The sequence below is a fragment of the Takifugu flavidus genome, chromosome 4 (assembly GCF_003711565.1).
Source record: "Takifugu flavidus isolate HTHZ2018 chromosome 4, ASM371156v2, whole genome shotgun sequence".
NCBI classification, from domain to species: domain Eukaryota; kingdom Metazoa; phylum Chordata; class Actinopteri; order Tetraodontiformes; family Tetraodontidae; genus Takifugu; species Takifugu flavidus.
In genome coordinates, this window is record NC_079523.1 from 323,134 (window position 1) to 348,888 (window position 25,755).

General features: G+C 52.2%; 3 protein-coding genes across 3 annotated transcripts; all 3 read left to right on the forward strand.

Moving 5' to 3' along the window:
• The first annotated feature begins 729 nt into the window (after positions 1 to 729).
• On the forward strand, positions 730 to 7,773 carry LOC130524090 (ubiquinol-cytochrome-c reductase complex assembly factor 1). The gene is made up of 9 exons (XM_057029845.1): positions 730 to 955; positions 2,747 to 2,848; positions 3,623 to 3,730; positions 5,452 to 5,524; positions 5,805 to 5,862; positions 6,323 to 6,431; positions 6,965 to 7,042; positions 7,121 to 7,234; positions 7,311 to 7,773. The coding sequence occupies exons 1-9, from the start codon at positions 881 to 883 to the stop codon at positions 7,443 to 7,445; spliced, it is 852 nt and encodes a 283-aa protein (XP_056885825.1). The 5' UTR covers positions 730 to 880; the 3' UTR covers positions 7,446 to 7,773.
• A 1,903-nt stretch (positions 7,774 to 9,676) lies between these two features.
• fam83c (family with sequence similarity 83 member C) lies at positions 9,677 to 14,364 on the forward strand. Its single transcript, XM_057029846.1, has 5 exons — positions 9,677 to 10,480; positions 11,363 to 11,530; positions 11,616 to 11,740; positions 12,608 to 12,823; positions 12,886 to 14,364. The coding sequence occupies exons 1-5, from the start codon at positions 9,977 to 9,979 to the stop codon at positions 13,595 to 13,597; spliced, it is 1,725 nt and encodes a 574-aa protein (XP_056885826.1). The 5' UTR covers positions 9,677 to 9,976; the 3' UTR covers positions 13,598 to 14,364.
• A 1,316-nt stretch (positions 14,365 to 15,680) lies between these two features.
• Positions 15,681 to 24,546, forward strand: mmp24 (matrix metallopeptidase 24). The gene is made up of 10 exons (XM_057029847.1): positions 15,681 to 15,897; positions 18,693 to 18,841; positions 18,966 to 19,082; positions 20,141 to 20,240; positions 20,355 to 20,559; positions 21,059 to 21,220; positions 21,312 to 21,526; positions 21,693 to 21,831; positions 21,896 to 22,162; positions 22,509 to 24,546. The coding sequence occupies exons 1-10, from the start codon at positions 15,778 to 15,780 to the stop codon at positions 22,868 to 22,870; spliced, it is 1,836 nt and encodes a 611-aa protein (XP_056885827.1). The 5' UTR covers positions 15,681 to 15,777; the 3' UTR covers positions 22,871 to 24,546.
• Positions 24,547 to 25,755: the final 1,209 nt, after the last annotated feature.

A 25,755-nucleotide genomic window follows, 5' to 3' on the forward strand; every position in this document is an offset into this window, starting at 1 on the left:
AACTCTAACTCTAACCCAAAACCCCTAACTCTAACCCCTAACTCTAACTCTAACCCTAACTCTAACCCTAACCCCTAACTCTAACCCCTAACTCTAACTCTAACTCTAACCCTAACCCCTAACTCTAACCCCTAACTCTAACTCTAACCCCTAACTCTAACCCTAACCCCTAACTCTAACCCTAACCCCTAACTCTAACCTCTAACTCTAACCCTAATGACGCCTAAAGTTCATAATGAGCTCAAAGCTTGTGTATTTGTGTGTGTGTTTACTCTTCTCCATGCTATATGCTACAGTATAGTATATAGGACTAGCTTACACATCGCACAGCAACTCTGGCTTCTCATAACCTCAGAGGTGTGCTTGATGGTTCAAACTGGGTTTACTGGGGTTAGGTGAAGAAATGGAGAGGGGTTGACTGATACAGTATGTCCAGGAAAGTCCTCACAGTTATAAAAGTACAAACTTTTGTGTGTTCCATCAAGGCAGCAGAGCTGTGTTTTATCTTCTCCTGGAGGAGGAAACATTTACTTTGTTCACAAATAAGAGAAGGCAACGAGTGAAGGAACGAGAAGAGTGAAGGAGAAAAGATGAAAAACTTTAACGAAAGACAATCCGCTCCTTTCCCTGTCAGCGTGCCTCCCACCTGGTCCATTTGCTGGCACTTTTATCAGAACCGTCCCATGAAAAAGAGCGGAACGTTCTTCACTTCACGTTGTTTCTGTCCGGTCAGTTGTGGCTGGTGGACAACTTCCGTTGACATTGCGGCGGAGGAGGCGGGACCGGACCGGACCGGACCGGCGTTACCAAACCTGAAGGTCTTATTGACGGGTTCGTGGAGCCCCGTCTTTGGGTTTCAGAGTTGGGACACTTTGGAGTCATGTATCGGCGGCCGCTCCAGGGGGTCGTTCGGAATCTCCTGAACGCGACAGCGTCGAGAGCCGCCCGCGCGAAGGTAAAAACATCCTGCCTGACGTTAGCTCCGGAGGCGAATGGCATCGGAGCCAAGTTGCGCCACTTTTAGCGGAGCGAAACGCACATTATGCTCGAACTTTAACCGATTGATGCGGCCAAATTGGTGTGTTACTGTGGTCAGTAAACGTCACGAAGTGTGTGTCGCTCAGCGGCGCGAGGTGAGCGGGCTGCTAGCTTAAATGCTGCCTCTTCAGGAGCTTTAGCAGTCCTTCAGTTATTAATCTGCCTGATTCCGATGCTAAAGGCAGAAACTGTCGCTGAAGAGCCCTAAACCCTCTAACCCTGACCCCTCTAACACTAACCCCTCTAACCCTGACCCCTCTAACCCTGACCCTAACCCCTCTAACCCTAACCCTGACCCCTCTAACCCTAACCCTCTAACCCTAACCCTGACCCCTCTAACCCTAACCCTAAACCTCTAACACTAACCCCTCTAACCCTGACCCTAACCCCTCTAACCCTAACCCTGACCCCTCTAACCCTAACCCCTCTAACCCTAACCCTGACCCCTCTAACCCTAACCCCTCTAACCCTGACCCTAACCCTCTAACCCTGACCCTCTAACCCTGACCCCTCTAACCCTGACCCTAACCCCTCTAACCCTGACCCCTCTAACCCTGACCCTAACCCTCTAACCCTAACCCTGACCCCTCTAACCCTAACCCCTCTAACCCTAACCCTGACCCCTCTAACCCTAACCCCTCTAACCCTGACCCTAACCCCTCTAACCCTAACCCTCTAACCCTGACCCCTCTAACCCTAACCCTCTAACCCTGACCCCTCTAACCCTAACCCCTCTAACCCTAACCCCTCCAACCCTAACCCTGACCCTAACCCTGACCCTGACCCTCTAACCCTAACCCCTCCAACCCTGACCCCTCTAACCCTCCAACCCTAACCCTCTAACCCTAACCCCTCTAACCCTGACCCCTCTAACCCTAACCCCTCTAACCCTAACCCCTCTAACCCTGACCCTCTAACCCCTCTAACCCTCCAACCCTAACCCTGACCCTGACCCTGACCCCTCTAACCCTAACCCCTCCAACCCTGACCCCTCTAACCCAACCCACCCCTCCAACCCTGACCCCTCTAACCCTCCAACCCTAACCCTGACCCTGACCCTGACCCCTCTAACCCTAACCCCTCCAACCCTGACCCCTCTAACCCTAACCCCTCCAACCCTCCCCTCTAACCCTAACCCCTCCAACCCTGACCCCTCTAACCCTCCAACCCTAACCCTAACCCTGACCCTGACCCTGACCCTAACACCACAACACTTCAGGTTTGGCTTCAAGTCCCTGAAACCGACGTGTTTCCTCCTGGTTTCGAGGGACCACGATGTTCTGCACTCAGGTGGGGCCAGCTCAGGAGCTCCTGTCTCCTGGTCCTGGAACTGGAGGGTTGCCGGCTCAAATCCGTCAGGGTCAGGGTCAGGGTCAGGATCAGGGTTGGCCGGGTGATTTAAAGTGCTGCTTCCAGCCTGGTCACCTGTGCGAGGACTCACCTGTGCGCGAGGACTCACCTGTGTGCGAGGACTCACCTGTGCGAGGACTCACCTGTGTGCGAGGACTCACCTGTGTGCGAGGACTCACCTGTGTGCGAGGACTCACCTGTGCGAGGACTCACCTGTGTGCGAGGACTCACCTGTGGTGCGAGGACTCACCTGTGTGCGAGGACTCACCTGTGCGCGAGGACTCACCTGTGTGCGAGGACTCACCTGTGCGAGGACTCACCTGTGCGAGGACTCACCTGTGCTCCCGTCTCCCTGCAGGTCCTCCACCAACCAGCCTGTGATGCTTCAGCAGCTTTTCAGCTGGACGGATCATCGTCACCGTCTTTTACAGCATGTCGGACACTTCACCTGACGGCACAGGTGACACACACACACACAGACACAGGTGACACACACAAACACACATAGACACACAGGTGACAGACACACAGGTGACACACAGGGGACACAGACACAGGTGACACAGGGGACACAGACACAGGTGACACACACAGACACACAGGTGACACACAGAGACACAGGTGACACACAGGTGACACAGACACACAACTGTGATGTTGAGGAGAATCTTAGCACAGAGGATGAAGATGGACCAAGAGGAAGATAGAGATGATAGGGGGGAGAAGGACCTCCCTCCCCTCCCCTAAGAAAAGGAAGGCAGAAAGCTGAAGAGAAGAGAAAGTAGAGAAAGAAGTAAAAGCTCCTCGAGAAGAGAGGAAGAAGGAAGAGGAAGAGCTAAGAGAAGAGAAAGAAGGAGAGTAAGAAAGAAAGGAATAGAAAGAAAGAAAGACGAAAAGAAGGCTCTCGAGAAGAGAAGAGAAGAGAAGAGACCGAAAGAGAAGAGAAGAGAAGAAGAAGAGAAGAGAAGGAAGAGAAGAGTCAGAGAAGAGAAGAGAAGGAAAAGAAGAGAAGAGGAGAGAGCGAGAAGAGAAGAGAGAGAAGCGAAGAAAGAGAAGAAAGAAGAGAAAGAGCCTCTCAAGAAGAAGAGAAGCTCGACAGAGCCTAGAAGATCTCCTCTCCTCTCTCAGAGTCCTCTCCTCTCCTCTCCTCTTCCTCTCCTCCCTCTCTCCTCTCCTCTCCTCTCCTCTCCTCTCCTCCTCTCCTCCTCCTCCTCCTCCCTTCTCCTCCTCTCAGCTCTCCAGTGTGAAGGAGACTCCTCACCAGCTGGAGGAGGAGGTTGGTCCCTTCACTAAGATGATTGAGGCCATGGGCTTCACTGGGCCCCTCAAATACAACAAATGGGTGAGGATGATATGATGATTGATGGACCATAGATGATCGTTGATGATCATTGATGGACCATAGATGATCATAGATGATCATTGATGGACCATAGATAATCGTTGATGATCATTGATGGACCATAGATGATCGTTGATGATCATTGATGGACCATAGATGATCATAGATGGACCATAGATGATCGTTGATGGACCATAGATGATCTTAGATGGACCATAGATGATCGTTGATGATCGTTGATGGACCATAGATGATCGTTGATGGACCATAGATGATCTTAGATGGACCATAGATGATCGTTGATGATCGTTGATGGACCATAGATGATCATAGATGATCGTTGATGGACTATAGATGATCATTGATGGACCATAGATGATCGTTGATGGACCATAGATGATCATTGATGGACCATAGATGATCGTTGATGGACCATAGATGATCTTAGATGATCGTTGATGGACCATAGATGATCATTGATGGACCATAGATGATCGTTGATGGACCATAGATGATCATAGATGATCATTGATGGACCATAGATGATCGTTGATGGACCATAGATGATCGTTGATGGACCATAGATGATCTTAGATGATCGTAGATGATCGTTGATGGACCATAGATGATCTTAGATGGACCATAGATGATCATAGATGATCGTTGATGGACCATAGATGATCATTGATGGACCATAGATGATCATAGATGATCGTTGATGGACCATAGATGATCATTGATGGACCATAGATGATCGTTGATGGACCATAGATGATCATAGATGGACCATAGATGATCGTTGATGATCTTAGATGGACCATAGATGATCGTTGATGATCGTTGATGGACCATAGATGATCGTTGATGGACCATAGATGATCGTTGATGGACCATAGATGATCATAGATGATCGTTGATGGACCATAGATGATCATAGATGGACCATAGATGATCATAGATGATCGTTGATGGACCATAGATGATCTTAGATGGACCATAGATGATCGTTGATGATCATAGATGATCGTTGATGGACCATAGATGATCGTTGATGGACCATAGATGATCATAGATGATCGTAGATGATCATAGATGATCGTTGATGGACCATAGATGATCATAGATGGACCATAGATGATCATAGATGATCGTTGATGGACCATAGATGATCATAGATGGTCGTTGATGGACCATAGATGATCGTTGATGGACCATAGATGATCATAGATGGACCATAGATGATCGTTGATGGACCTTAGATGATCATAGATGATCATAGATGGACCATAGATGATCGTAGATGATCGTTGATGGACCATAGATGATCATAGATGGTCGTTGATGGATCATAGATGATCATAGATGGTCGTTGATGGACCATAGATGATCGTTGATGGACCATAGATGATCATAGATGGACCATAGATGATCGTTGATGGACCTTAGATGATCATAGATGATCATAGATGGACCATAGATGATCATAGATGGACCATAGATGATCGTAGATGATCGTAGATGATCGTAGATGATCATAGATGATCGTTGATGGATCATAGATGATCATAGATGGTCGTTGATGGACCATAGATGATCGTCGATAGACCATAGATGATCGTTGATGGACCATAGATGATCGTAGATGATCATAGATGATCGTAGATGATCATAGATGATCACTCTGAGAGCTTCTCATGAGCTGTCCCATTTGTTCCTATCAGAAGATCAAGATTGCGGCCCTGCGCATGTACACCTGCTGCGTGGAGAGGATCAACTACGACCAGTTCTTTGACAGTGAGGAACCCAAACTACTGCTAACGTAGCTGGGCTGTAGTTAGCCTAGCCTGCTAATGTAGCTGCGCTGCAGTTAGCCTAGCCTGCTAACGTAGCTGCGCTGCAGTTAGCCTAGCCTGCTAATGTAGCTGCGCTGCAGTTAGCCTAGCCTGCTAACGTAGCTGCGCTGCAGTTAGCCTAGCCTGCTAATGTAGCTGCGCTGCAGTTAGCCTAGCCTGCTAACGTAGCTGCGCTGCAGTTAGCCTAGCCTGCTAACCCCAGACTGTGCTGTGTGTTTCAGAGTGTTCCCTCCCTGACACACTCAACTCCTGGTTTTTGGTGGCACAACTGCATGTGTGGTGAGTCACACACACACACTCTCACACACACACACACACACACACACACACACACACACACACACACACACACACACACACACACACACACACAGTTGTGTTGTGGATGCTGTCCCGGACCTGGACTCTGAGGGACCTGGACTCTGACCTGGATTCTGACGGACCTGGACTCTGACCTGGATCTCTGAGCTGGACTCTGACGGACCTGGACTCTGACCTGGACTCTGACGGACCTGGACTCTGACGGACCTGGACTCTGACCTGGACTCTGACGGACCTGGACTCTGACGGACCTGGACCCTGACCTGGACTCTGACCTGGACTCTGATGGACCTGGACCCTGACCTGGACCCTGACCTGGACCCTGACCTGGACCCTGACCTGGACTCTGACCTGGACTCTGACCTGGACCCTGACCTGGACCCTGACCTGGACCCTGAGGCTCCTGCTCTCTCTCCAGGATGTGTCTGGTGCGGATGCGGCAGGAGGGCCGAGCAGGTAAATACATGTGCCGCTACATCGTCCACTCCATGTGGGAGGACGTGGAGCAGAGGAGCAAGATCATGGGGGTGAGTCTGTGGGTCACATGACCACGCTGGAGGTCGTCGTGGCGACGCGGTTGCTTTGGTCTGCGGCTCGGCACTTCCAGTCTTATTCACTGTGCTGGGCCCTGGATCCTGGACCCAGTGCTGGGCCCTGGACCCTGGATCCTGGACCCTGGACCCTGTGCTGGGCCCTGGATCCTGTATCCTGGACCCTGTGCTGGGCCCTGGATCCTGTATCCTGGGCCCTGTGCTGGGCCCTGGATCCTGTATCCTGTATCCTGGACCCTGTGCTGGGCCCTGGATCCTGGGCCCTGGACCCTGTGCTGGGCCCTGGATCCTGTATCCTGGGCCCTGGTCCCTGTGCTGGGCCCTGGATCCTGTATCCTGGGCCCTGGTCCCTGTGCTGGGCCCTGGATCCTGGTCCCTGTCCTGGACCCTGTGCTGGGCCCTGGACCCTGTGCTGGGCCCTGGACCCTGTGCTGGGCCCTGGACCCTGTGCTGGGCCCTGGACCCTGTGCTGGGCCCTTGAGACCTTTGGTGTCGTCCCACCTGTCCAGGTGGATGCCACCCACAGGAAGGAGGCCCTGAAGGCCATGACGGAGACCTTCTACGCAGCTTTGTTTGGATACGATGAGGTGAGAGATGCTTGGAACAGTTGTGGTCCTGGTCCTGGTCCTGGCTGTGGGGCTGACGGAGTCCTGGTTCTGTCTCAGGGAGTCCTGTCTGATGACCGCGTGCTGGCTGCAGCTCTGTGGAGGAACCTGTTCAACTGTGAGTGCGAAGACCCCCGACAGCTGGAGCTCCTGGTCCAGTACGTCCGTAAGCAGGTGGGTTCACGCCCTCTGTTGGGCCTCCTGGGGGGGCGGTCTTGGACCGGGTTCTCCTGTCTGACCTCCTGTGCAGATGCAGTTCATCGACTCTCTGAACGGGGAGGACCTGCTGCTGACCGGGGAGGTGAAGTGGCGCCCCCTGGAGGAGCACAACGCTCAGAGCATCCTGAAGGTGGCCACGCCCACCTACAACGACACTGGCCTGTGAGGCCCGGGGGCGTGGCCTGTGATCATGTGACCCTGCAGCTTCCTCTTTCCTCCTGTTTGTCACTCTTGTCGTCTCCAACGGTCCAGACCCTGGGGTTCTGCTGGGGGGGCTGTCCAGAGGGGTCCAGGGCGGTCCGGGGGGGTCCAGGGCGGTCCGGGGGGTCCGGAGGGGTCCAGGGCGGTCCGGAGGGGTCCAGGGCGGTCCGGAGGGGTCCAGGGGGGTCCAGCTCAACAACCAGACTATTTTTGTCCTCTGACTCTATTTATAAAGGATTTTCTATGTTTTCTGTCTTTTCAACCCAATAAAATGTTGCTGCTCCTCTCTGGGACGGGGGCCTGGTTCAAGTGATCTGTGGGGGGGGTAGTGATGGGGGGGGTATTGATCTGTGGGGGGAAGGGGGGGCACTTGGTCCTGCTCAGCAGCTGGTCTGTTGTCACCTGTGGCAGCACAACAATAGAGGATCTTGGGCCTCCTCAGAACCTGCTGGAACCAGAACCTCCGGGAGCATCAGCAGGTTCTTCAACATCAGTGATGTTCATCCAACGGAGCCTCTGACCTCTGACCCCTGACCCCTGCTGGACAGAAGGTCCACCTGTCCACAGTGGGGTTAGCTTGTTCAGCAGATGTTCTTCTGCTCCTCACCTCATTTCAATCAGAACCTCAGTCCAAGCGTGAGTCACCTGTGTCAACATGCCGTCACCAAACGTTTGCTAGCTAAATGAAGCAGATACCTGCGTGATGACGTCAGTCGTTTAGCCTGTTGACTGAGCCCGAGCTACACATCACTGACAACGTGAAGGGGAACACCTGAGGAACGAACACCTGAGAATCACCTGAGGAACGAACACCTGAGGAACGAACGCCTGAGAAACACTGAGGAACGAACACCTGAGGAACAGCTGAGGAACGAACACCTGAGAATCACCTGAGGAACGAACGCCTGAGAATCACCTGAGGAACGAACGCCTGAGAATCACCTGAGGAACGAACTCCTGAGGAACGAACACCTGAGGGTCAGAGTTCCTCATCCTGATCAGTTTTTACGGTTTTGTTTGTTTTTCACACACACACACACACTTCTGATAGATTATTGATCACCTTCATCCTTGTGATCATGTGATCTAATGACAGCCTTTGAAGTGCAGCTGAGGATCAAAGCAGCTCTCAGCCAGATGTGGCAGCTGCGTTGACCTCTTGACCTCTGCAACAGAAGCAGCTGTTTGGTCCACGTTAGCATCAGACATGTAGCAGCTAGCGCTTGTTTGCACTGGAAACCATCCAAGCGTGTTTGCGTAGCCGCGTGCTACGCTAGTTCCGCCTGGCGGTGGCCTAGTTAGCGTCTCCAGGTGTTGGCGACCAGTCGGACCAGTGGAACAACTTCTGCACCTGTTTGATAAAAACAATTCCAGTCAGCGTGACTCACCTTTATATTCCAGGTTTACGCAATCACATGGTGCAGAGTGATGATGTCACACCCTGAAGCCAAATATTAGCACAAGCTGCTCACGGATGTTTACGACCACGAATGTCGCCGCCTCCCCAGAAGTGGAACCTGCTTCAGGGGTCCAGAACCTCCTGCTGTCAATTCAGGATGTTAGATTACGCTAATGCTAGCACACTTGTTAGTTCTGAGCTTCAGCACTAACGACGGTTTTGCGTTACTCTCCGGCATCATTGTAACAACCATGTTGCCATGACGACGTCCGTCAGGTGTTGGAATGTGTGTTCTGACCCACTGGGAGCGTGTTTAGGAATGAATGCTAATGCTAGTGCTAACATTCACGCTACAGCGCTACCTCGGTCATCTGAAACAGCCGCTTCATAACTTGAAAGTGAAAACGAGTCAGAAACAAAAAGGTTTTGTTCTGATCCAGCTCAGGCTCTGATCCAGCTCAGGCTCTGATCCAGCTCAGGTCCAGACCGAGCTGTCAGAACGGAAGCGCAGGAAACAGGCAGACTTCAAAATAAAAGCACCCGTTGTTTTTCTCATTTGATAACGAAATAATGAAGCTTTTGAAATGTTTTAGCTAACGGTTAGCATTAGCTAACGTGAGGTCACTTTAGGCGGTTAAATAACATTCGAGCATTTTTTCACAATACATGAAAAACTTGGTAAATATTCGTTGGCTAATGCTAAGCGCCCCGCCACCCGGATCTTATTTTGAAAGAACGAACCGGAAGCAGCCTATTGGCTCATGGTTGGCCCGACAACCGAGCGATGGGGGAGAGGGAGGGGCTTCCGTGGCCGGGACCAATAACAGGACAGGTAGCAACAGGTGAGCGGAGAGGACACGCACGCGCTCAGGGACAGAGGTAAAGGTTCTTCAGAAGCCAAAAGAATTCTGGGAGTTGGAACCTGACGTGACCGAACGGACCGGATCAAAGCGAGTCACGGAAGCTGTTGCGGGGGTTCTAGAGCGCGCCGGGACCCGGAGCGGAGTCCGGCTCTGGTCTCGATCCGAAGCCTGAAACTTTGGTTGTTGTTCGGTCATGTTGACGCAGGAAGCGGCCTGTTAGCGGGACACGGAACCATGAGCAGCTCGGAGGGCCTCCGGCCCAACACCTGCGGCAGGAAGCCGCTGGGGAAGCTCGCCTCCCGGCTGGAGGAGGTGAAGAACCCCTGGAGGCAGGTGGCCTCGCTGGAGCTGAGCCACAACGAGGCGGCGCGGCTGGCGACCGACGCGCTGCTGGAGCTCGGGGAGAAGGAGTACCGGCGGGTCCTGGCGGAGGAGCGGGAGCTGAACTTCCTGTCCCCGCTGGAGCTGCGCTACATCAGCCAGCACGCGGCCAGGACCGGCAGCCCCGACAGCAGCGGCCCCGCGGAGCGGGACTGCGGGGACGGGGACGCCGCGTCCGAGCTCACCTCCGGGACCTACTTCCCCATGATGTCCGACGAGGAGCCGCCGATCCTGGAGCTCGGCTGGCCCGAGTCCCCGAGCAGATACGGACCGTCGGAGACGCAGATCTACTTCCAGAGGGACAAGACCCACAACGTGAAGGACCTGATCCGGTCCCTCATCAACAAGGCCGCCAAGGTACCGGTCCAGAGCCTCTAAAGTGGCCCCGACACCGCCTGCGTGTTTACTGAGGTGCTTCCAGTGATGGGTCACCTGTGCTTCACCTGTGTTTCACCACCTGTGCTTCTCCACCTGTGCTTCTCCACCTGTGCTTCTCCACCTGTGCTTCTCCACCTGTGCTTCACCACCTGTGCTTCACCACCTGTGCTCCACCTGTGCTCCACCTGTGCTCCACCTGTGGATCTTTGTGTCTCACATCGTTTCTACATATTTGTCACTTGAACTTTTTGTTGTTTCTGGTCTTTGATGCTTCGTGAGTTTCATCCTTTCATGTTTCCATCCTGCTTGGTCGGCGTAACCAGCGCTAACCAGCAGTAACCAGTAGTAACCAGCAGTAACCAGCGCTAACCAGCAGTAACCAGCGCTAACCAGCAGTAACCAGCAGTAACCAGCGCTAACCAGCAGTAACCAGCAGTAACCAGTAGTAACCAGCAGTAACCAGCGCTAACCAGCAGTAACCAGCAGTAACCAGCGCTAACCAGCAGTAACCAGTAGTAACCAGCGCTAACCAGTAGTAACCAGCGCTAACCAGCAGTAACCAGCGCTAACCAGCAGTAACCAGTGCTAACCAGCAGTAACCAGTGCTAACCAGCAGTAACCAGTAGTAACCAGCGCTAACCAGCAGTAACCAGTGCTAACCAGTTTTGAGGTCGGGTTTCACCTCTGTCGTGTTGCGTCTGCGGAGCGTTCGCTGGTCTTGTGGTGTTGCGTCATGTGACCAGTCGCCGTCCACCTGCACATCCATGTGGTGACAAACAGGAAGTCACCTGAGGCACAGAGGAAGTAAAGTTTGGAGGGAAATGTCGTTCCTGCGTTCACCTGGCCTGTGGGCTGTTGCAGGTCATCGCCATGGTGATGGACATCTTCACAGACGTGGACCTGCTGTGTGACCTGATGGAGGCGTCCAACAAGCGCCGCGTCCCCGTCTACGTCCTGCTGGACGAGAAGAACCTCACGTACTTCACGGACATGTGCTCGGCGCTGGACATTCAGCACTCGCACCTGAGCGTGAGGACGCTAGGCTAATGAGCAGCACTCCTGGCCCAGGTGTGGAGGGGCGTGGCCAATAACGGCCTTTGATCTGTGTGTCCAGAACATGCGTATCCGGAGCGTGCGTGGAGACACCTACTGCACCAAGAGCGGGAAGAAGTTCTCGGGTCAGGTCCTGGAGAAGTTCATGATCATCGACTGTGAGGAGGTCATCGCTGGCTCCTACAGGTGAGACGCAGGTGTGGGCGGAGCCTGAGCTCTTAGCGACTTCACGGAGCCGAGCGATCGAAACAGGCGACGTGCTAACGCGTCCTAGCATCTTAGCAAAACTTGAAAGACAATATAAAATGACACGATTATTCTTTTTGGGAACATCCAGCTGCTAGCCTGTTAGCCTGTAGCCTGTTAGCCTTGTAGCCTAGCTGATCTGGAGAAGCGAACTTGTTGACGCTGTGGCACATTAGCCTGTGAGGTTGTTGCTAACTTTAAGCTAACGGTAAAGTCTCACTTCCTTTAACTTCTGTGTATCTTGAACAGGAACTTTATTTTTGTTTTTTCAGCAGAAAAGGCGTGTTAGCGTTAGCACGATGTTTTGTGAGTGCGTAATGAAGGAACGTCGTTGTGCGGGTTCTGACCCGCTCGCTAACGCTCGGATCAACACGCCTTCTGGAATGTGCGGCTGTGATTTCATTTTTCCAACAGATGATTTAAGGTTAGCGAGCTAGTTCTGTAAGCTAGCAGCGCTCTCTTTTAATCCTTTAATCTTTGTGTAAAAGCGCCGTTTTGACGAGAACAAACTTTTGTATTTGCAAGACAAATTTCGTCCTGGACACGTTTGACAGGTTTCACCTTTTTCTCTCGACGCTCAACGCTAATATTTAAGGAGTGTTTATTCGCTGCGTTCATGCTAAAGTGGTCTGGTGAGTCTGGAACAGGTTACCGTGGCGATCCGGTGGAGGTGATCCAGGTTGTGCGACGCCTGTGCTGTTGAGTAGCTGCTAACGTTAGCGGCTCCAGCGCCCCCTGGTGGCCGCTCAGCGTGCCACCACACTGTGCTGACCACTTCCTGTTTGGTGCGCTCTGCTTCCTGTCCAGTTTCACCTGGCTGTCGGCGCAGGTGCACAGCAACATGGTGATGCACTTCTCCGGGCGCATCGCCGACAGCTTCGACCGCGAGTTCCGCTGCCTTTACGCCGACTCGCAGATCATCGACTGCCTCAGCGACCCGGAGGAGGAGGGGCTCCCGTACTACCCGCCCTTCCTGACCACCATGGTGCCCGGCGCCGCCGCGCTGGATCTGGTGTCGGACAGGTACGCTGATGCTAGCGCCGCCGCCGCGGCCGCTCGATGCTAACGTGCGTTTGCCCCAGCAGGCGGGACAGGATGTGCTCCGAGAACTCCAGCAGCCAATCCAGCAACAGCGTCTCCAGCGTGAAGGCGGCGCCCGGGATGACCTCCAACACGGTTTACAGGGTCACTCAGGGCAGCGACAGGAAGGAGCCCGGCGCCGCCTCTCACCTGAGCCCGGACCGGAGGGAGCGGGCCCGAGCCAACGGAGGAACCGGTCACGGCTCGGCCGAGCGCCCGCCGCCGCCCTACGGCCTGGCGGTGGGCGTGGAGTGGAACAAGCCTCCGCCGCCCGACGTCCTGCGCTCGCACGTGGGCGGAGCCTCCTCCAAATTCCAAGCCATGGGGTTGTACGAGCACAAGGCGAGCCCGTTCCAGGGCGCCGGCCCGGCGTCCAGCAGCGCCAAGACGCGGAGTCCGTCGCCCGTGCTGGCGCCCAAACACAGGACGCCGCCCACGCCGTTCCTCAACAAGTTCACAGACCTGTTCCTGGCGCCGGCCAGCAGGGACAGAGACGGCGCCCGCGGGCCCTCGCCCTGGGGCGGCCCCGACCTGTCGCAGGCAGAACCAGAGAGTCAGCAGAGCCCGCCGCCGCCGCCCTCGCCCGCCGCCGTCATGAGCCGGCACGACCAGAAGCGCATGACGCTGGGCCACAGCAAACTGGACCTGGTGAACCAGTACAACCAGATGAAGTCCAAACAGGTGTACAGCCGCTTCGAGCTCAAGACGCCCGACTGAGGGGGGCGGAGCCTGTCGGGACGGTGGTGCTTCACCTGTGTCAACGTCCTGTCTGGAAAAGCTGCTTCCTGTTTGTTCTCGTGCTTCAGAACTTGTTCTGTTCCACCAACGTAGCTTAAACCAGATCTTTACCTCAGAACATTCAGAATCCCACCTGTGCTGTGAGTCTCCTGTGGACCGGGACGCTGGGACAGAACCAGAACCCCACCTCTTCCTCTCTGGCTGCTCCTGCCTCCGGCGCCGCTGGACCGGGCCGGCGCCGCCTCAGGTTGTGACTCAAAGATCAAACTGAATTTTTTTCTTCAGGGTTTTAGTTTTGTTGAAGGTCCAGATGTGGATCCGGCTCAGAACCAACCCAACATCTGGCCTTTGTTATGCTAATAGCTCCGCTAACATGCTCAGAACATTCTGATGTTATCGGCATTGTTTAGAAAAAAATGTGAATTTGCAACGTGTCGCTTTGGTCACAGGGCCAGAGGTGACCCCTGGGTGACCTCTGGGTGACCCCTGGGTGACCCCTGGGTGACCCCTGGGTGACCCCTGGCTCCATGTTTACTCGCTAACCTGCTAACTTCGCTTTGCTGTATCACAACTGTAATTGCAGCTTTGATCATGTGATCATTTCCCACAGATCAAAGCAGAGTTTAAAAGTTACCAATTGAACTTTGACCTGTGCAGATTCTTATTTTACATAGAAACAGGAAGTCGTGTGATTTACAGGAAACTGAACTTTGAAGCTGGTGGATGAATAAAAGTTTCTCCCTGGTTCTGGTTGTTGTGATGATAACTGATGTTCTGAGACGGTGGGTCCTGCTGGGACTTGGTGGGTCCTGCTGGGTCCTGCTGGGTCCTGCTGGGTCCTGGTGGGTCCTGGTGGGTCCTGCTGGGACTTGGTGGGTCCTGCTGGGTCCTGGTGGGTCCTGCTGGGTCCTGCTGGGTCCTGCTGGGACTTGGTGGGTCCTGCTGGGTCCGGGAATGTTAGGGGAAGGTTGGATATATTTCTGTCACATTGTTCCTGGACGGGACGTCCTGCCAGGAAACGACAGGGCCAGCAGACCTCCGTCCGCTCACTGAGCCTCACAAACACCGGCGCCTCGGCCTCGTGCACGTCAGCGCACGTTGGGACATTAAAAAGGCTTCGGCGACAAGAATGAACGCGCTAATTCTGTCACGACTCGAGCAGGCGAGTGTTTGGTCGGAACATCTCGCCTCTAAGATGTGACAGAATTAGCGCGTTGAGCCGCCGTCGCTGTGATTAGAACGTGTCCCAGAAATCTGTTAGCTGCTTTATTATCGTTAATGTTGCTTTATTATCGTTAATGTTGCTTTATCGTTAATGTTGCTTTATTCTTCATGCTTAGCTCTCGTGTTGGGACACAAAGATCAAAGCCACTCGTCTTTCTTCTTCTCTTCATTTTCCGTCTCTTCTTTAATTATCTCATCAACTGAACTTGACTCACCGTCTGGAAGCTCCACAACAACCAACAGACCCGAACCACAGACGCGCCTGGTGTGCACGTGCGTGTGCACGTGCGTGTGCACGTACGTGTGAGAGAGCGAGTACAGAGGAATTCAACTGGTTTATTATTGTGATCTTTTCTATCATTCTAACCCTATAATGATAATTGTATATATTAGTGTATGTATTATATAGTGTATATATTATATAGTGTATATACTGTATATATATTATATACTGTATATATATTATATAGTGTATATATTACATAGTGTATATATATTATATAGTGTATATATTACATAGTGTATATATATTATATAGGGTGTAGATTAGATTTATCTAATTTTCTATATTGTGCGTCAGTCACCAAATCTGGATCAAAGAAACAAAGAAAAGTGCTGCTGCCCCCTCGTGGTTGAATCCGGATTAATTTCTTCAGATTAAAATCAACAAAACAAGCGGTGACGTCACAAACAGAACTCCGGAAGTCCGTCCCCTCAGAGCTCGACTGCTGCAGCGCCCCCTGCGGCCGCGCCGCGCTACTGCAGCAGCACCACACCTGACAGGAGCGGACATCCGGCCGCCTCATCCAGCTGTTCATCAGCCTAACTGAGCATGCGCGGTGGGGGGGACAGAGCCGGGGGGGGGGGCGCTCCAGTAAACAAGCGGACCTGGATCCTGGAGCTCGCGAGCGGACGGTGGAGCAGCGCGCGCGGGGATGTCAGCCATGGCGGCCGGAGGCGGCGGAGCTGCGGGGCTCCGCTGGAGAACCTGCTGCTTCCCTCTGGTCCTGTGGGTCGTCTCGGTGTGCGCGGAGGACCGGACGCTGATGGTGGAGGTGGGTCGCGCGGCGTGCACGCACCTGCGCGCAAAAACAGTGCGCGAGGAGGCTGCCGACTCACCTGGATGTCAGTCTCCACTTTAAATGTTTCCTGTCCTGTGTGAAGTGTGCGCGAGGGAGCTCGTGCGCGAGCGCGTGTTCTTTGTTTAACGAGGCCGGAAATGCTGCCTTAATCGATGATCGGTTTCATTCATTTCATCTCTTGGTTCTATTGTTCACGTGACCCCATCAGAGTTTGATTTCCCGCTTTTAATGAGGCTCGTGTTGTCAATAAGTGGCCATCAGCATGCGGCGCGTGGTAACGTGAACCTGAGAGCGCGCGCTGCTTCACCGCGATGCTCGGAACAAAAGCTCCTCTCTCTCTCTGTCTGGATGTCTCTCTCTCCTCTCTCTTTGTGTCTGTTCCTCTTTTCTTTCTCTTCATCTCCATTTTCTTTCTTTCTTTCTTTCTTTCTTTCTTTCTTCTTTCTTTCTTTCTTTCTTTCTCCTCTCTAAATATAGCCTCCCTCCATAATTGATGAAAATGGCAGGAGGAGGAGGGGGAGGAGGAGGAGGAGGGAGAGGAGGAGGAGGGGGAGGAGGAGGAGGAGGAGATGTTCCAAGTTCTTTGTTGTCTGACCAAACGTGTCCAGACTGAATGTCCTCACAGAGATCTCAAAGCCTGGATGTTTAAAACCTCCACATCTGGGGAACATGCAGATGTTTCAGGATGTGGGTCAGTGGTTATGAAACGGTTCCTCTGAACGTTTGTCTGCTCTGGCTTTGATCACATGATCAGGGAGACGGAGGACGCTGCGCCGTGTGATTAACAGGAAGCTTTCCACCACTTCCTGTCACATGTGACGAGCTCAAAGATCAATAATAATCAATATGGAGATGAGAACAAATGATGGATGAGTGGATGGATGGATGGATGGATGGATGAGTGGATGGATGATGGATGGATGATGGATGGATGATGGATAGATGGATGGATGAGAGGATGGATGGATGAGAGAGGATGGATGGATGGATGAGAGGATGGATGGATGGATGAGAGAGGATGGATGAGTGGAGGATGGATGAGAGGATGGATGGATGGATGGATGAGTGGATGGATGAGAGGATGGATGAGAGGATGGAGGATGGATGAGTGGATGGATGGAGGATGAGTGGATGGATGGATGAGTGGATGGAGGATGGATGGATGAGAGGATGGATGGATGGATGATGGAGGATGGATGAGTGGATGGATGAGAGGATGGATGATGGATGGATGATGGATGAGAGGATGGAGGATGGATGGATGAGGATGGATGGATGAGAGGATGGATGGATGGATGAGTGGATGGATGAGAGGAGGATGGATGGATGAGAGGATGGATGGATGATGGATGGATGGAGGATGAGAGGATGGAGGATGGATGGATGGATGAGTGGATGGATGGATGAGAGGATGGATGAGAGGATGGATGGATGATGGATGGATGGATGAGAGGATGGATGAGTGGATGGATGAGAGGATGGATGATGAGTGGATGGAGGATGGATGGAGGATGGATGAGAGGATGGATGAGGGATGGATGAGAGGAGGATGGATGAGTGGATGGATGGATGGATGAGTGGATGGATGAGAGGATGGATGATGGATGGATGGATGGATGAGAGGATGGATGGATGGATGAGAGGATGGATGAGGGATGGATGAGAGGATGGATGGATGAGGGGATGGATGGATGGAGAGGATGGATGGATGGATGAGGGATGGATGAGTGGATGGATGGATGGATGAGTGGATGGATGAGTGGATGGATGGATGGATGGATGAGAGGATGGATGGATGGATGAGAGGATGGATGGATGAGTGGATGGATGGATGATTGAGGATGGATGGATGATGGATGGATGGATGATGGATAGATGGATGGAATGGATGGATGGATGGATGGATGGATGGATGAGAGGATGGATGAGAGGATGGATGGAGATGGATGAGTGGATGGATGGATGAGAGAGGATGGATGAGAGGATGGATGAGTGGATGGATGATGGATGGATGGATGAGGGATGGATGATGATGGATGGATGATGGATGGAGGGTGGATGGTTAGGGTGAGAGGGTGAGAGGGTGAGGGGGGGGGGGGGGGAGGGTGGAGAGGGTGAGGGGGTGAGGGGGTGAGAGGGTGAGGGGGTGAGAGAGTGAGAGGTGAGAGGGTGAGGGGGTGAGAGGGTGAGGGGGTGAGAGAGGGAGGGTGAGAGAGTGAGAGGGTGAGAGGGTGAGAGGGTGAGGGGGTGAGGGGGTGAGAGAGTGAGAGAGTGAGAGGGTGAGGGGGTGAGAGGTTTAGGGTTGGACAGTCCTCAGATTCAACCAGTTAGCTGTCCAGTTAGCCGCTAACGTCCATGTGGGTGCATGTGCCATAAGGTCACCTGTTTCCTGATCATGGGTTGTCGTGGTAACGCCTGATTCTACCCGATAACTTCCTGGGTCAGTATGGCTTTGATCCCTGGGGGATCAAAGGACGTGGTCATGTGGGTCTTTGCTGTCAGCATCGTTTCGTCATTTTCCTGATCGGTGGTGAAAGTTTCTGGTGTCGCGTAACGTTTGTGTCCGTCACGCTTTGGCCCCGCCCACATGGTCGTCAGCAGCCGTCACTCAGAGCGCTGGTTGTCGTGCCGACGGAGGCTGAGACACTGAAATATTAACGAGCGGCTGAGGAGAAGGAGGAAGCTTCTCCTTCATGATCCCTCCAGCACATTTCTGCCCCGCCCCCGCGTTAGCTCCTGCTAACAGTGCTAATGTCTCCGCCTCACAGACGTGGTTAAAGACCTACGGCTACCTGCTGCCTCACGCCATCCGGACCTCCGACCTGCGGCAGGAGACGGTCCTGCAGGCCGCCGTGGCGTCCATGCAGCGCTTCTACGGGATCCCGGTGACGGGAAGACTGGACCAGACGACTGTGGAGTGAGTGACCGTCACGATGGTTGTGAGACGACTGACAGCTGCTACCTTTTAGGCTCCGCCCACACGGAATCGTTTGGAACTCCTGATTCCTTTCGGCTCAGGTTAATCAAAGGTTTGTTCTCAGGTGGATGAGGAAACCTCGCTGTGGCGTCCCAGATCATCCTCACGCCAGCCGCCACCAGAGGAAGAGACGCTTCGCTCTGACCGGGCAGAAGTGGAGGGATAGAAAGATCTCCTACAGGTGCTTCTCTTGGGTGCTTGGACAGGTGTCCCGGGATTTGGTGTCCCCGCGTCCTGGTTCAGGCCTCCAGGCAAACGTCTGCAATAGCCACGCCCACAATGACAGTCTGACCAATCACACATCAGCTCTTAGACAGCAGAAGAGAAAAAGGTTCTTCCTGGGTTTGGATACCAACGTTTAATCGGATCATGAAGGTTAATCAGATCACCAATGTTTGATCAGATCATGAAGGTTAATCAGATCATGAAGGTTAATCAGATCACTGAAGGTTAATCGGATCATGAAGGTTAATCAGTTCATGGAGGTTAATCAGATCACTGAAGGTTAATGGATCATGGAGGTTAATCAGATCATGAAGGTTAATCAGTTCATGGAGGTTAATCAGATCATGAAGGTTAATCAGTTCATGGAGGTTAATCAGATCATGAAGGTTAATCAGTTCATGGAGGTTAATCAGATCATGAAGGTTTATCAGATCATGAAGGTTAATCAGATCACTGAAGGTTAATCGGATCATGAAGGTTAATCAGATCATGAAGGTTAATCAGTTCATGGAGGTTAATCAGATCATGAAGGTTTATCAGATCATGAAGGTTAATCAGATCACTGAAGGTTAATCGGATCATGGAGGTTAATCAGATCATGAAGGTTAATCAGTTCATGGAGGTTAATCAGATCATGAAGGTTAATCAGATCATGAAGGTTAATCGATCATGAAGGTTAATCAGATCATGAAGGTTAATCGATCATGAAGGTTAATCGGATCGTGAAGGTGAATCGGATCATGAAGGTTAATCGGATCATGAAGGTTAATCGGATCATGAAGGTTAATCAGATCATGAAGGTGAATCGGATCATGAAGGTTAATCAGATCATGAAGGTTAATCGGATCATGAAGGTTAATCGGATCATGAAGGTTAATCGGATCATGAAGGTGAATCGGATCATGAAGGTTAATCAGATCATGAAGGTTAATCGGATCCTGAAGGTTAATCAGATCATGTAATAGGAACCCTGTTGATCCGCTGTTGTCTCATCTTTAATTCTGGTCTCTGCAGCATCTCCAACTTCACCCCTAAAGTGGGCGAGAAAGACACCCAGCGGGCGATCCGGCGGGCCTTCGGCGTGTGGCAGAGCGTCACGCCGCTCTCCTTCCAGGTCAGTCCTGCGGTTCCTGGTCCTGGTCCTGGTCCTGGTCCTGGTCCTGGTCCTGGTCCTGGTCCTGGTCCTCCGCCCGTCCCAACTCAGCAACTGGTCTGCTGCCTCTTTCAGGAAGTGCCGTACTCGGAGATCAAGAACAAGGGCAAGGAGGCTGACATCATGATCTTCTTTGCCTCTGGTTTCCATGGCGACAGCTCTCCATTCGATGGCGAAGGTGGTTTCTTGGCCCACGCTTACTTCCCTGGTGCTGGTATCGGTGGAGACACCCACTTTGACTCAGATGAACCGTGGACGCTTGGCAACGCCAACCACGACGGTGAGGGAGCGTCACCCGACCTGAAGGTGTCGCCCAGGAGCCCCAACGTGGGTGTAGTCGATTGGGGCAGTTATTCCACAGTGGAAAGGTCACGAAGGTGCCCACAGAAATGCCCCCACGGTGGACAACCCCAGGGTGATCTACCACCTCAGGGGGTGATGGGGGCACCAAAGTGGTGAAGCACCTGCTGGGATGGTAAACATGGCAGAAGGTTCCTGGCAGCGGGTGCGTCTATATTAGCTGTCCCCCAGAGTCTGTCCTGGCTGGAAAACCTCTGTTCCGCCTCTGCTGAGGACGGGATGAAGGTGCTGGTCCTTCTGGGCCACTTGGTCCTTCTGGGCCACTTGGGTCATGCAAACATTGTTATTGTCCATGTTGCTGGGCAGAGGAGCTCAGCTCCATCACCCCTGTGGAGCAGCAGGGTTTGAAGTTGCCTCCATCTTCAGGTGTCAGCTGAGGGTCACGTGCTGATGTGCCCCCCTTTCCCTCTGCTCGGCAGGGAACGACTTATTCCTGGTGGCGGTCCATGAGTTGGGTCATGCGTTGGGTCTGGAGCACTCCAACGATCCCAGTGCCATAATGGCGCCCTTCTACCAGTACATGGACACGCACAACTTCAAGCTGCCGCTGGACGACCTGCAGGGGATTCAGAAGATCTACGGTACTGACCCCGACCCCACAGGCAGAACTCAGGAAGTAAGCTAACTGTGTTTGAGGTTGGTCCTGATCCTGAATGTTCTGATCCTCTCCAGGCGTCCCTACGGCCATGATGGAGCCCACCAGGCCGTTACCCACCCTACCGACTCGCAGGACACCCTCCACCTCCGAACGCAAGCACGACCGTCATTCCCGGCCGCCGCGTCCTCCCGCGGACCGACCGGCGCTGCCAGGGAACGGCCGACCCAACATCTGTGACGGCAACTTCAACACGGTGGCGTTTTTCCGACGTGAGATGTTTGTTTTCAAGGTGAGCGTAGAGAGAATCAGGAAACCGGTCAGGTTTGGTCCCTGAGCGCCGCTGAGCTACTTCCATCGGCTGCTTTTCTTTCCAAACCCTGGAAACGTCATTTCCTCATTCAGGACTTGAGACAGCTGCTCCAGCACCAACCTGTTCTTGTCCACCTGTATCACAGGACCGATGGTTTTGGCGCCTGAGGAACAATAAGGTCCAGGAGGGATACCCCATGCAGATCGACCAGTTCTGGAAGGGTCTGCCCCCTCGGATCGACGCCACCTATGAGAGACCTGATGGCAAATTTGTCTTTTTCAAAGGTAAAAACAAACTTAGCTGCAATAACGGAGAGACATGTTGTGACATCGGCCGTTTGGTCTCCAGGTGATAAATACTGGGTGTTTAAGGAAGTGACGGCTGAGCCCGGTTACCCTCGCAGCCTGGTGGAGATGGGCAGCACCCTCCCCAAAGACGGCATCGACACGGCCCTGCGCTGGGAGCCGGTTGGAAAAACCTACTTCTTTAAAGGGGACCAGTACTGGCGCTACAACGAGGAGAAACACACCACCGACCCAGGATACCCCAAACCCATGGCTGTGTGGAAGGGGATCCCAGATGCCCCACAGGGGGCCTTCATCAGCAGAGAAGGACGTGAGTGTCTGCTAACAAATGTAGCTCTGAATTAGCAACATCGTTGGTACAGCAAACAAAACATGTAGCATGTTCTCCCAGCCACATGTTGAGTTCATAGTTATCAAACTAGCTTCAGAGGCTAAGGTAATACAAGCTAATAGCTAGCTAATACAAGCTGCTCGATTAAACGTATGATGTGAAGGTGGTGGGTTTTATTGGGTTTGGGCTCTGTAGCTTTTTCCAGGCTAGAATTTAGTGGTTCTGTAAACTATTGAGTTTGGTTCATAGTTTACAGCAGGTTAGCATTTAACCGCGTGGACGATTTAACGTCTGGAGGAGTGTCTAACCTGTTTTCCCCCACCAGACTACACCTACTTCTACAGGGGGAAGGAATATTGGAAGTTTGATAACCAGAAGCTGGCGGTGGAACCTGGATACCCCAAGTCCGTCTTGCGTGACTGGATGGGCTGTGATCAGTCTGAAGTGGGTCGCTCTGGAAAGGGTAACCGTGGTGACCGGCAGCTGACCCTGGATGACGTGGACATCCTGGTGACCATCAATGATGTGCCGCCAACGGTCAACGCCATCGCCGTGGTGATCCCGTGTGTTCTGTCGCTGTGCGTCCTGGTGCTGGTTTACACCATCTTTCAGTTCAAACACAAAGGAGCGCAGCAGAGCGCCGCCATGCAGCTCTACCACAGGTACCCGGTTCAGGAGTGGGTCTGACCTCATGGCGCCGACCAGTTCAACGTTGTGGAAGAATGTTGCAGTGGATGCTAATTCTGCTAGCTAGTGATGGTGTGTCAGGGTAGTTTTAGGGGTGCAGGAGAACTGTCATGTGACACACATGCACTTCCTGTTAAGCCAGAGTTCAGAGCTGATGTCATGTGACTGAAACCTGCTGTTTCTTCTTGGACCTAAAAAAGCAACTTTTCTCAGTGGAAAACAGATGCCGGGTTCACTATCGGCTCACAAATAAACAGTGATATTTAGAACGAGAATAGAAACTAGAACGTGTTTAGGCAGAAAGGCCATGAAACAACCAGTGATCTTTGTTACTGGTCATTGAGATGGACGGAGATCTTTCACCACACTGGACTTCTTCACCTTTCACTCCTACATCGCCTCGCTCTCCCAGCGTGATGTCGTCAGCGTAGAGGGAGAACCCTCAGAAGGGCGTCCAGGTGAACGTAGGCTGTGGGCGGAGTCAGAGCTTCTGATGGTTGCTGGTCTTCTTTAACCTCCATAAACATCAGGGAGGAGTCCTGGTCCTGGTCCTGGTCCTGGTCCTGGTCCTGGTCCTGGTCCTGGTCCTGGTCCTGCTCATCGGCAGGCGGAAGCATTCGGATCCTCAGGTCCTCCGTTAACGGTGCCGCTCCGCTCCTTCCTGACTCACGGCCACCTTTCCTGTCAAGAGTGACCCGGAGCCTTTGAACGCTTCTCTGCGGCGCTCCTGAATGGTCCCGTTCTTCAGGAGGTCTCGCTGACGGCTCAACGTGGATTCCTGTTCAGAACACAGGAGCAGTCCCTCAGAGGTTCCACCTGCTCACCCACAGACGTCACCTTCACTAGAGGTCAGGGGTCACAGTGCTGAACTCCATTCTGACAGGCGCCAACCTGCTGTGGATGGTTGGGCTGTATTGAGGAACGTGCCAAGTGCCTTGCCTCAGGGCACTTCAGCGATGGGTGCAGGGCAGGAGAGCAACTCAACCCCCTTCATCACGTGGTGACAGATTAAAGGTTCTGGTCCCGGAGGAACAGGAAAAATGGGGGTTTTGTGTTTAGGTCCCTGCAGAAGGTGGAGGTGATCCAGCACCTCCGTCTCTGCTCCTCACAGTGGTCAAACGCCTGCCTAATCACCATGGCAACGCAGCGCCTGGAGGACCTGCTGTGGTTCAGGGGATGAAAGGTCCAACAGGAAGGATCCAAACTGCCAAAAGCCCTTTTTAATGCAACAAAACACAGAAAACGTCAGAATGAGCAAATAAAAGTTTATTGATTCGATTTTCGGTAGAAACTAAAATAACGTCGCTGCAGCATCCAAACCTGAACCAGCCGCCGGTACCGGCCGTGCTGGTTAGCGCTGACGGGTCCGAGGGGGCGTTGAACAACAGGCCGTTGCCTTTAAAGGTGGACTCGGAGGTCCGGGGTCACGGCTCCCACACACCAGAGCTTCCTGCTCCTCAGCCAGTGACAGAAGCTACGCTGAGGTTCTTCTGTTGCCTGTCTGGAGCGGAGGTCTTCCTTTACTCGCCTGCTGCTGCCTTTGCTGAGACCAGACCTATGGAGCAGGAGTGCAGGGTTGGAGCTTTACTGCTTTTCTAAAGATTTTAACTGTAAATAACTTCTAAACGTGGTTTCATGACTAAATCGGTTCAAAATAAAACCTGACCTGGAGGCAACGTGACGTTTGTTTCTTCTGTAAATTGAACCAGTTTCCTGTTTGTCTCCCTTTACGATGGAAACGGTGATTTTTGCACGTCGTAACGTAAACATAGAGGGAACGTAAACATAGAGGGAACGTAAACATAGAGGGAATGTAAACAGAGGGAACGTAAACATAGAGGGAACGTAAACAGAGGGAATGTAAACAGAGGGAACGTAAACAGAGGGAACGTAAACATAGAGGGAACATAAACAGAGGGAACGTAAACATAGAGGGAACGTAAACAGATGGAACGTAAACAGGGAACGTAAACATAGAGGGAACGTAAACATAGAGGGAACGTAAACATAGAGGGAACGTAAACAGAGGGAATGTAAACATAGAGGGAACGTAAACAGAGAGGGAACGTAAACATAGAGGGAACGTAAACATAGAGGGAACGTAAACATAGAGGGAACGTAAACATAGAGGGAATGTAAACAGAGGGAACGTAAACATAAAGGAACGTAAACATAGAGGAACGTAAACATAGAGGGAACGTAAACATAGAGGGAACGTAAACAGAGGGAACGTAAACATAGATGAACATAAACAGAGGGAACGTAAACATAAAGGAACGTAAACATAGAGTGAACGTAAACAGAGGGAACGTAAACATAGAGGAACGTAAACATAGATGAACGTAAACATAGAGGAACGTAAACATAGATGAACGTAAACATAGAGGAACGTAAACAGAGGGAACGTAAACATAGATGAACGTAAACATAGATGAACGTAAACAGAGGGAACGTAAACATAGAGGAATGTAAACATAGAGGGAACGTAAACATAGATGAACGTAAACAGAGGGAACGTAAACATAGAGGAACGTAAACATAGAACGTAAACAGAGGGAACGTAAACATAGAGGAATGTAAACATAGAGGAACGTAAACATAGATGAACGTAAACAGAGGGAACGTAAACATAGAGGAACGTAAACATAGAACGTAAACAGAGGGAACGTAAACATAGATGAATGTAAACAGAGGGAATGTAAACAGAGGGAACGTAAACATAAAGGAACGTAAACATAGAGGAACGTAAACATAGAGGGAACGTAAACAGAGGGAACGTAAACATAGATTAACATAAACAGGGAACGTAAACATAAAGGAACGTAAACATAGAGGAACGTAAACATAGATGAACGTAAACAGAGGAACGTAAACATAGAGGAATG

Bases quoted from the DNA above. Each gene is read 5' to 3' on its own strand.
- LOC130524090 (XM_057029845.1), top strand. From the start codon at position 881: ATGTATCGGCGGCCGCTCCAGGGGGTCGTTCGGAATCTCCTGAACGCG. The intron at 5,525-5,804 runs GTGAGGAACCCA...TGTGTGTTTCAG, and splicing joins CTACGACCAGTTCTTTGACA to AGTGTTCCCTCCCTGACACA. The intron at 6,432-6,964 runs GTGAGTCTGTGG...CCACCTGTCCAG, and splicing joins AGAGGAGCAAGATCATGGGG to GTGGATGCCACCCACAGGAA.
- fam83c (XM_057029846.1), top strand. From the start codon at position 9,977: ATGAGCAGCTCGGAGGGCCTCCGGCCCAACACCTGCGGCAGGAAGCCG. The intron at 11,531-11,615 runs GTGAGGACGCTA...CTGTGTGTCCAG, and splicing joins TTCAGCACTCGCACCTGAGC to AACATGCGTATCCGGAGCGT. The intron at 11,741-12,607 runs GTGAGACGCAGG...CTTCCTGTCCAG, and splicing joins GTCATCGCTGGCTCCTACAG to TTTCACCTGGCTGTCGGCGC.
- mmp24 (XM_057029847.1), top strand. From the start codon at position 15,778: ATGTCAGCCATGGCGGCCGGAGGCGGCGGAGCTGCGGGGCTCCGCTGG. The intron at 21,527-21,692 runs GTGAGCGTAGAG...CCTGTATCACAG, and splicing joins GTGAGATGTTTGTTTTCAAG to GACCGATGGTTTTGGCGCCT. The intron at 21,832-21,895 runs GTAAAAACAAAC...TTTGGTCTCCAG, and splicing joins CAAATTTGTCTTTTTCAAAG to GTGATAAATACTGGGTGTTT.